At 36.9% G+C, this 11,634-nt stretch overlaps 1 protein-coding gene across 1 annotated transcript; it reads left to right on the forward strand.

Moving 5' to 3' along the window:
- Nucleotides 1–7,246: 7,246 nt before the first annotated feature.
- LOC137834478 (uncharacterized) lies at nucleotides 7,247–8,223 on the forward strand. Its single transcript, XM_068642519.1, has 5 exons — nucleotides 7,247–7,530; nucleotides 7,609–7,713; nucleotides 7,788–7,857; nucleotides 7,932–8,027; nucleotides 8,107–8,223. Exons 1-5 carry the CDS (start codon nucleotides 7,403–7,405, stop codon nucleotides 8,212–8,214), a joined length of 507 nt encoding a protein of 168 aa, XP_068498620.1. The 5' UTR covers nucleotides 7,247–7,402; the 3' UTR covers nucleotides 8,215–8,223.
- Nucleotides 8,224–11,634: the final 3,411 nt, after the last annotated feature.

Here is an 11,634-nt window from a genome sequence, read left to right on the forward strand (position 1 = left end):
ATGCCACCTCTGTTTTGTGGAGTTAATTACCAATTTTGGAAAGTTAGAATGAAGATCTTTATACACTCAACTGGCAAAAGCATTTGGGAGTCAATTGAAAATGACCCTTTTGTACCTCAAGTTAAGAAAGATGATGTTTTAGTTGATAAACCTTCATCTGAATGGACAGAGGTAGAATGTAAGAAAGCTAAATTTGATTGGATAGCTAAGAATATTATAATATCTGCTCTAAGTTGTGATGAGTTTTTCAGGGTTTCGCAATGTAGCTTGGCCAAAGAAATGTGGGATATCTTAGAGGTTACACATGAAGGCACAAATGATGTCTCATCCTCAAGTTCTTCAGATGATGAGGAAGCTAATCTTTACCTTCTAGCATCAGTAACAAGTAGCATGGATTCTACTTCAACAAGTAAAGGTACCACCTATGATCAATTACTTAATGCTTTTTATGAAACTCAAGATGAAGTCATCCGATTGGCCCTTTCTCTCAACCAGTTGAAAGGATTAAATAACTGGTTAGAAAATAAAGTTAAGGATCTAGAAGAAGAGTTGTACAAAAAAAATGAAGATTTAGAACATCTGGAATTAATCTACAAGAATTCTTCTTGCAGTTGTGAGAAAATGAGCTGTGAAAATTGTGAACTTCTAGAAAAGAAGATTTGCTATCTTTTGAAAACTTTCGACAAGCTTACAACTGGAAAGTCCAACTTTGAAGATGTTTTAGCCTCACAGAAATATATATTTGGAAAAGCAAGTTTGGGATTTTATCCTCAAAGCAAAGAAAAAAAGATTGCAAAACCTTTTTCAAATTTTCCAGAAAAACAATCGGTTAAAGTGTCGTTTCAACCGGTTGTTACATGCTTACATTCATGAAGAAAGGTCATTCTGTCAGGTATTGCAGATTTCGTAAATCTCTTGTACCTAAAGGCATCTATAAGTGGATTCCAAGATGTATTGTCAATATAAAAGATAAAACTAACACTGAAGGTCCCAAATTCTTCAAGGGATCAAATCTTAATATTTGACAAAGTTCTGTTTTGCAGATTCCTGATTTCATTTGAAAAGTTTAGCAAGGATTGGATGTTCTGTACATGTCTACATATCAGGGTCTAGTGTTGGATTCTTGAACTTCTGTAATTAGAAATTCAGTGATCCGAGAATTAAATTCCCATTCTTTGTTGAGAACTACTTGTCCACAAAATTCAATGCAATGTGTTTCTCTATGGTTCTATGAATAATTTCCATGTGTACCATCTACTCTTCGTATGTTTTATTGTTTGCAAATATGTGAAAACTTAATAATTACATGCAACATGTGTTTTTGGTTTAAAACAGGTTGTTTTTCTTCAGAACATAAATTTAATCGATTGTTTCCTCGAACAACCGATTATTTTGTATCTGATAAGCTCTGAACGTATCTGGTTTTTGGTTTTTAAATTGTGGTTTGTGATTCTGTTAAACCTAGTGATGTGTATGGTCAAACTTGCTTTAAATGATGTTTGAATACTGTTTAACTCTGGTACATTTGCTTTTAATAGATTAGATCTTTATTGTTTTTGAAAATCAAAAGTGTCTTAAATGCTTGGTCATATATCACATGTGAATCTGTACTTTTTGATTTGACTGACTATGTTAACTTTATGATTAAGATTTGATTCGTTTTTATGTTGAATACAACCAACTTTGACCAGGGATTCTCTGCTATAAAACCCAATGCATTTAGCTGTTGTTTCCACTTACAAATAACCGGTTAATCTAGAACTGTTATTTCTATCTTTCTCTAAAAAGATTTCTTTGCAGAAACTGTTTCTGATTTAAGCAATGGTTGGAACTCCTTCATCTGCAAAAACAATGAAGTCCAGGGGTGTTAAAAGCTCTGGAAAGCTTGAAGGATGGTTTGCAGGAGATACCAATCTCATCAACAAGTATCTACTAGAGACTAGTAGAAAGAATGTGAATACCCCAAAAGTTGTTTCCTTCACATGGATGAAACAACAGAATTTGGATTTTGTAAGGAGTATTCTCAAAGAACAAAAGTTGGAAGAGATTCCTAGAACTTATAGGGAATATCTATCCTGATCTTGTAAAGGTATTCTACACTAACCTTAATTTTGATGGTGACTCACTTGTTTCTCATGTCAAAGGTGTAGATATGATCATCACAAGTGAGGTATGGTCTGTTGTGACCAGGCTGAAGTCTTATGGACTAAGAATCAACAGAGGAAACCTTGGAGTAGTGGAAGATTTCAATAAAATCCAGTTTTACAAAGGTTGGCTCAAGAATCCCCACTCCAAAGTGAGGAATTTTTCTGTTGGAGGGTTGAAACTTGATGAAAGGCTTGTAGCCTTCATAGTTTCATGGATTCTCACACCTAGGGGGAGCAACCATTCAACTCTTTCTGAAGAAGATCTTCTCTTGATCTACTGCATCATGAATAAAGTGAAGATCAACTGGATTCACATAATCAAAGACCATATGCAAAAATCCATGAGGTTATGTGACTTTCACTATCCTTATGCTATTTTGATTTCTAATTTCCTTCACTATTTTGAAATGGATATAGAAGGAAAGCTAGCTGAAGTCATCAAGCCCTCCAATGAAATCAATAGTGGATCCCTAAGCAAGATGAGGTTTACTAAGATTGGTGGAAGATGGGTAAGCAAAGATGGTGACCATGCTGGCCCAAGTGGAACTAATGAAGGAGATGAAACTGAAGAGGCAGTAATGCAAGATGATCATGCTGCTGAAACTCAAGAAGGTATGCATCATGACATCAACATGGAAGAAAGGATGCCAAACATGTCATCCTTTGAAATGCAAATGCTTAATAGAATGGACACCTTTGCTTACAATCAAAGGAACCTTTATGAGATGTGCAAGCCACGATTTACGAACATGGACACACAGTTTTCTACTCTGGATGAAAAGATTGAAGAAGTTCAGAGGCAGACTCTGGAACTACAATTTCAAAGAGAGGATAGCCCTTCTTTTAAGCTTAATTTTTTTATGATGTTTTTAATCCTACCTTTTGTCTATTTGATGAGACAAATAAGGAGATAAGTATTGGGGGGTTTTGTAATGTTCTTAATTGTGGTTTATTGTGCTTTTGAACATTGCTTTATTGCTTTTATAAACTGTTTTAGCTGGTTTATGCTTAGTTGTTATTTCTAGTTTACAGCAGAATTTTAACCGGTTATCTCTGTATTATAACCGATTGTTTTTATGCAGGTTCTGCTAATTTTTTGAAATCTGATATATAATACATATCTGTTTGGACTAGTCTATTATGTGTTTATTCAGTGTTTGCAGGATTCAAAAGATTCTAAACAAATAACATTCCTAAAAGCATCTCAGGGATTTGTCTCCATCAAATAGGGGAAAATTGTTGAATATGAGAAGCTTTGATGTGTCAAATCCTCATGAAGCCTGAAGTTGTGTGATGTTTTAGGTTTAGGTTTTGGTATGGGGTTTAGAATCTTTGTAAGATCAGTATTGATTCTCAGACAAAGCTTGTTTCAATCTGTTTTAAAGATTAAAGTGTTTTTCCAAGCAAACACTAGTACAAAATATGAAAACAACGACCCTTTATTTAGTGCGGCTTTGCGCTTAAACGCATTTGTAAAAAATGCGGTGGCATTTTTGTAATTAAATTGATTTACAAATGCGGTTCTAGGGTAAGACTGCATTTGTAAATCAATTCAGAATGATTTACAAATGCGGGCATAGTAAAGACCGCATTTGTAAATCATTTTAATTGATTTACAAATGCGGTCTTACCCTAGAACCGCATTTGTAAATCAATTTTACCCTAAAAATTGAAGCGCGCCACTAGTTTTCACTTTCACTTTCGTCTTCTCCGCTCTTCGTTTCAACGTTCTGTTTCAGCTCTCCCTTTGCATTGTAAGTTTCAGCTCTCTCCGCTTCAACGTTTGTTTTCAGAATATATAATGGATCGAAGTTGGATTAATGTTGTTCGTATAAGTGATGAATACGAAAGGGGAGTAGAGGAATTTATACAATTTGCGCAGCGTAACGCGATTATTAGTGGTCATGATGGAGCAAAGATCAGGTGTCCGTGCGTTAACTGTTTGAATGGAAGGATACTGGATGTGAATATCATGAGGGAACACCTGCTGTGTGATGGGTTTCTTCGATCTTATACAACTTGGACATGGCATGGTGAATTATTAAATTTACCACGTGTTTCTGTAACTGAGGAATATGTGGGTTCTACCATGGATGAAGCAGTACACGATGATGGAGATGATGATTGATTGGAGTACATGATTCGTGATGTGGGAGCTGAGTGTTTTGCAAAAGCGCATGGATATGAATGTATGTCAAAAGATGCAGAAACTCCTTTGTATCCTGGATCAACTAACTTCACACGGTTGTCGGCGGTGTTAAGATTGATGAATTTGAAGGCAATAAACGGATGGACTGATAAAAGCTTCACGGAATTGCTCCAGCTGTTGAAGGATATGCTTCCAGAGGGAAATAGTCTACCTAATCGTAATTATGAGGCCAAAAAGATTCTTTGTCCAATGGGTATGGAGTACAAAAAGATAGATGCATGTCCTAATGATTGTATATTATACCGGAAAGATTTTGAATTGTTGAAAAGTTGTCCGAGGTGTGGGTTATCACGTTATAAGTTGAAACAAAAAGATGATGATTCTATTGATGACATGGAAAAGCATGGACCCCCAATGAAGGTTATGTGGTATCTTCCCATCATTCCAAGGATGAAGCGTTTGTTTGCAAACCCAGACGATGCTAAGAATCTTAGATGGCATGCAGATGAGAGGAAATGCGATGGCATGTACCGACATCCAGCTGATTCTATTCAATGGAAGAAATTTGATGATGACTTTCCAGAATTTGGTAAAGAATCAAGAAATATCTGACTTGGTTTAGCTACAGACGGAATGAATCCGTTTGGTAATATGAGTACAAATCACAGTTCATGGCCTGTATTACTAGTTATTTACAACTTACCTCCTGGATTGTGCATGAAGCGAAAATACATGATGTTGTCTATGATGATATCCGGTCCGAAACAACCAGGAAATGATATTGATGTTTATCTAAGTCCCCTAATTGAAGATTTGAAGTTAATGTGGGACCAGGGTGTCGAAGTATTTGACGGATTTGCTAATGAAACTTTCAAGCTTCATGCCATGTTATTTTGCACCATCAATGACTTTCCGACATATGGTAACTTATCAGGTTATAGTGTTAAGGGTCACAAAGCGTGTCCAATATGCGAAGAAGACACTGCTTCTCAACAATTGAAACATGGAAGGAAAACAGTATATCTTCGGCATCGGAGGTTTCTTAGAAGTCATCATCCTTACCGGAGGTTGAAAAAAGCCTTTAATGGACACCAAGAGGGTAGTGGTCCACCAACTCCATTAACCGGTGTTGAGGTTTACGAAAAGGTAAATAACATAGACCACACCTTCGGTAAGTCCAAAAAAAAGTCATCTGTGACAATATTTGGAAGAAGAAATCAATCTTCTTTGATCTTCCGTACTGGTCGAGGTTAGAAGTCAGACATTGTATAGATGTAATGCATGTTGAGAAGAATGTGTGTGATAGCTTAATTGGTACACTTCTTAACATTAACGGGAAGACGAAGGATGGTCTAAATGCTCGTTTAGATTTGATTGAGATGAACATACGCGGCGAGTTGGCACCCATAGAAATGGGTAAGCGTACATATTTGCCCCCAGCCTGTTACACAATGTCAAAAGATGAAAAAATTAGTTTTTGTCAATGTCTAAAGGGTGTGAAAGTGCCACAAGGACATTCCTCAAATGTGAAGAGCCTAGTGTCAATGCAAGATTTGAAGTTAATAGGGTTGAAGTCTCATGATTGTCACATCTTGATGCAACAGTTGTTGCCGGTAGCTATCCGTGGGATCTTACCAAAAAATGTTAGACACACCATAACCCGTTTGTGCTCATTCTTCTCTTCCATCTGTTGTAAAGTCATTGATCCCTCAAAACTAGATGAATCTTACCCCGCACGTTATGTCTCGTTCGGGGTATACTTGAGCAAACACTGATGGTGGAAAAGGAGAAATCTCAACAGGGGACGTTGTCTGAGAATGTGGAAACAGGGGTCACTTCTCCTCCATCACCACCTTTTCGCCATGTAAAATGGAAGAGGGCCCGAATTAAGAAGTCGGGTGCACCAAGTTCTGAGCAATCCGGGGTTATAATCGAAAAAATTGTAAGTTACTTTTGTTATTTTCAATTTTTTTAAAGCATTAATTATATTAATGATTGAAAATATGATTTTTGTGTACTCTTGCAGGATTCCTTGGAATCCGACGGTAAATTTGTTGTTGAAGGTCGTCACAATATCCTGGTTGAAGCAATTGGACGACCTGAACACTCTGGTCGTGTTCGTGCCGCTGGACAAGGGGTCGAAATTAAACTTTATTTTGGAGTTTCAGAACGACAGCCATCCTCCTCCTCCAAGAAGGAAACTCAAATGAAGAGTAAGTTACGTGAAGAAATAATGGAGGAGATGAGAAAGGAGACTGATTTGATGTGGCTGGAGATGAAAAAGGAGAATGATCGAATGCGACAAGAGTTTCTATTTGTGCTGAGCCGATTGAACCCCTTGTTAGTCCCACTCCCAAGAGCACAAAGGGGAGTTGTGCGGCTCCTCCAACATCAGGGGATGATATCAATGGGCAGACAGAGGATTGTGAGCTACTGGTAGTGGGCGGCAAACTTCCTCGGGTGGTGGCACTTGGAAAAGTCTATACAAACGCCACCACCTTACATAACGTTCCTCTCTCCCCTGATGTGGCGAAGGTAACAGTTGAAAAAGTACGATTTCCTGATGCTCGTGTTCCACTACCTTCAGATGAGGTAACCACTGTGGCCGATGCATTTCAGACATTCGTTGCCTGGCCCAGAGAGCTCATTCGATCTATGCCCGAACCTCATGTAATAATTTCGTTTCATTATATTATTTTTTATTTATATTTATATATTACATATAATTTAATACAAATGTTGTTTATCTTGTAGAAACCTTTTCAGCCACCCAGTCCGAAAAAGAAGCGCGAGGTTCCAGTTGACGATCCTATGGCTTCCCTACGTCTCATTGCTAGTCAGATTGGCAATGATCCTTTTCCAGTTCCGTGGGATAATACATTTTTTCAAATCAGCACTGAACTGCCACTGATGATTTACAACACAGATTTATCAGAATTTATATCTGGGAAACAGGAGCTCAATATAAGTATAATTCAATTTTTTATGATGTAAGTATCTTTACCTATTATTCAATTTACTTTATGTTAAATTATTATTGATTATGCTTTAACTAAAAACTTGTAGGTTTTTGCATAGAGTCTGTATCACTAAGGGGAAGGAAAATATGTATGGATTCGTAGATCCTGCATATACTAATCCCGTTGGACCAAACTCAACTGAGACTCAAGCATACATCACTAACATCCTGGAAAAAGAGGGAAAACAAATTTATTTATGCCCTTATATTAATGAGTAAGTTTAATTATATGTCATTAATTATTATTATTTCATGTTTTAAATATTTACTAACTCTTTTCAATGATCATATAGGCATCATTGGCAGTTACTTGTCTTATCAATGGTTGATAAGACTGCTGTGTGGTTCTGTTCCCTACACAAGAAGATGCCCACAAAATTTAAGGATATCATTGATACGTAAGTATAGTATAAACTTAACTTTGTATGTTACTAATTAACCATCTACTAACGAGGTTTTTTGTATGAACCAGTTCATGGCGTGGATATAACATCCTAAAAGGTCGATCCAGTTCAAATAATTTGAACTACATAAGAGTAAAGGTTTGTAATTTTTTTCTTTCTCTATTATCATTGTTTATCAATATACTAACATATTACTTTTTATTGAATTATAGTGTAATAAACAACTAGGAAGCTATGAGTGTGGCTATTACATTATGCAATGGATGATTACCATTATAAGACTAGGTGTTAAAACTGGTTGGAAAGAGGTATATGTTAAATCATTTTTATAATTCTTGAACATATATATATATCTAGAAACTAATTTATGTCAACTTTGCAATGCAGTTATTCACAGAAGAAACACCAATGAGTGAGGAAGGCATTTCATATGTTAGAGATTCTTGGTCCACATATTTCATTAATTTTTATAACTCTAGCATAGGTAAACAATAATGGTTTTATTATATGTAATTTGATCACTTGTAAATGTACATTTTGATGATTTCAATTGATTACTACATTTCTGTATTTGTCTGGCTGGGTTTGATCATTATGCAGGTTATTTAAATATATGGTTTCTGCACAAAACATAGTGTATTTTAAAAAAAAAATCACTATTTACAAATGCGGTCATTTACCAAGACCGCATTTGTAAATAGTGAATTCGCATTTACAAATGCGGTCTTGGTAAATGACCGCATTTGTAAATAGTGATTTATGAATGCGGTTTTTACCAAGACCGCATTCATAAATCCTAAACCCCAAACCCACTCCCTAATTCAGAATAATATACAAATGCGGTTACCTAAAATGACCGCATTTGTAAATGTGATTTATGAATGTGGTCATAGGACCACATTTGTAAATTCCATATTTACGAATGCGTGTTGATCAAATGCGGTTCTATGACCGCATTTGTAAATTGAAAATAGCCGCATTTGTTTTACATATCTGCACTAGTGAAATGGAAAAACAACCGATTAAAGTTTCGAGATAATCGGTTGTTTGTCACTTAGCTGGCAAAGGGGTTTTGAAACTGTTTTTTGCATCAGTTGTATAATTGAAAAACCATTTAACCGGTTAAATCGTGGTTTTAACCGGTTAACTGTATGTGTTCATAACAATTTTTTGAAAACCTGTTTTAACTGATTTGAATGTTCAAAGCTGTCATCAACGGTAGCTTTTCAAGGTTTATAAAATGAGTCTTCATTTAAACGTAAAAGATATTGATGAAAAACAGAGAAGTTTGATACTCTGATTGTGATTGATTTGAAAAGGTTTTTTTTACCAAGTTTTATCAAGATTGCCTTTGTGTTTTGCTGTGATTCAAATAACTGATCATTAGGGTTCTAGTGTACTCTGTCTCTAGGTGTTTTCTAATCCTGTTCAAGTTCTTGTAATTGTTCATATAACTCTTTGTATTACTGCTGTAAAATCCTGTAAAGTTAGTGTGATTATGGCTTGAGGTGTTTGTTGTGTGCAAAGAGGGTGGGTAGGCTTTGTGGGATTCAAAGTCACCTCTTTGTGTGTGGTGTATGTGTAATCTGTGATTGGTTGCATAGTGGATACTCAGTGGTTTTACTGAGGAATGGATGTATCTTTGTGATTGAGTGAACCAGTATAATCTCTGTGTGTAATTCTCTCTATCTCTTCTCTCATTAACTATTTGTATTTTCCGCTGTCATAAACAACCGGTTAAATCGCAATTTTAACCGATTGAAATTTTGATACCAGTTTCTCTTTGTCCATTGTATTGGTTTTCTGAATTGCTTTTCTGAGTTGTTTGTTAAAGTTTCATTCTAAGCAAAGTATTTAAGAAAATCTTTTGAAAACAATTCATTATAGTAATTTCAGGTTGTCTCTGAGCACAGAAATACAATTACCTTGAACAGAGTATGATTCCCATTTACCTCGGCCCATCTCCCTAAACCCGGGCTCCCCCTGCCAAGCATCAATAACCCTAAACGGTCTCGACCCCCAGTTTTTGTTTAGCGATATCACCACTAGAGCACAGTGGTCTGAAACCTCTCTCGACTGTACATATTGTTTGCAATTTGGCCATGTTTGAAGCCATCCTTCAAAGACCAAAACTCTATCTATTCTAGTTTTTGTTTATCCATTAGCCCTAAACCAAGTATATTTCTTGCCCACTATTGGAAACTCCACCAAAAAATTCCTTTCAATGAAAGAATTAAAGCCTCTTATCTCATTCGTCTGGCTACCTTTTTCTCTAATTCCTTTCCTTTCACTAACTCTTCTAACAACATTAAAATCACCGCAAAACCACCAAGCCCATTCCTGATTAACACTTCTAATGTTTGATAAATCCTCCCATGAAGCAGCCTCATTCAGATTAAAATTTGCATAGACGTTGACTACTGCACATTTCAATTTAGATTTAAGATGCTGCCCAAAGATTGGTATAAAATCCCTTCCCTCCACATGACTATCACAATAAAAGGCTTCTTTATGCCACATAATAAACGTACTCCCAGTTCCATTAGTACCTTTTTTATGCACCCAACCCACTTTATTGTCTCACCATATAGAAAAACATCTTACATTTAACAATCTAGTTGCCTTAGTTTCTTGTAAACATAGCACCTCCGCACCTTCCTTAGCTAAAACATTTCTCAAATATTTAGCTTTAGTACCCCGCTAACCCTCTTATATTCAGGTTAACGATAATCATAAAACAACCCCGTTGTTCCCATCCTCAAACTTTTTTAGAACTTCTGAATCCCTTTCTTCCATACATTCAAGCTCCTTAACAACATCTTCCTCCTCCCTATCACACGAAACCCCAAGATGTTTTCCTAGCTCCCCCACATTAGACGGCACATCAACATCATCAAAACTCCATAGATGAGAATTAGAATTAACAATATCACCATCCGACAAAGCGTTTGAATTAGAGCTTACCCTTGAGGATGAGCATAACCCTACTTGTGGGCTTCCCATTTCACTATTAAGATTCCTCTGAAGTTGTTAACTACAATCTCCCAATTCCCAAAGAAATCGTTGCCTTTGCCGATGTGCCCTTGGCGGAGGATGGTTACTGATTCCCATAGTTAAACCTTCGTTCCCTATCATCATGTCATCCACGCCAATGGGGCCTACAACTTCATTATAGTCCTCACCCACAACTTTGATAGTTCTAGTTTGGGGACCCTCCTTGGAGTGAGAGAAGCTCCCTTGGTCAAGAACATCATCTTTACTATGAACAAGGGTATACACTTCTTCCACTTGGGGATTACAGAGCGCCTTACCTCTCCCTACTTCGACTATTCCTCCACAAACGATGGGTGTCGCAGATTCATAACACCTTACCTCATCGCTGGGTTCCCTTACTTCACTTCCCGAAACCTGTTGCCCCCCCCCCCCAGAAACACGGGTTGGGCTTCCCAACTCCTTCTGTGGTTTACGTGACACATATTGAATTACCAAATGATCCACTTGGGCCTCCTCATCCCAACCCGGTTGGGCCTCCTTACCTCTAGCATTTTGGCCCAATACGAAATTGGACTTTGCCCTAACACCACTTGAATTCTCTATAGCTACAAAAAGGGTTATTCAAATCTAGATTTATATGGTGAGCTAGCCTAACAGAATGGACTTCATAGTGGGCAGAAAAATCCAGGTCCTCTGCATTACCCTTCTGCCACCTTTTTGCTTCATACGTGAAAGAACAACTACTTTCTGGCAATTACTTCCTGCACCCGATCATTTGCTTCCTGCACCCGACGAAGTTTTCAAAATCCAACTATGCCCTTGTCTTCTTTAGTTTGAAAAGCTGTGAAGGTTTATTTTGAAAAGCTATAAAGGGTGCGGAGAAAGTTGATTTTCCTCTTTGGTAGTGCTTTGAGTTGCGTA

The sequence above is a fragment of the Phaseolus vulgaris genome, chromosome 5, assembly GCF_000499845.2.
Source record: "Phaseolus vulgaris cultivar G19833 chromosome 5, P. vulgaris v2.0, whole genome shotgun sequence".
Taxonomy (NCBI): domain Eukaryota; kingdom Viridiplantae; phylum Streptophyta; class Magnoliopsida; order Fabales; family Fabaceae; genus Phaseolus; species Phaseolus vulgaris.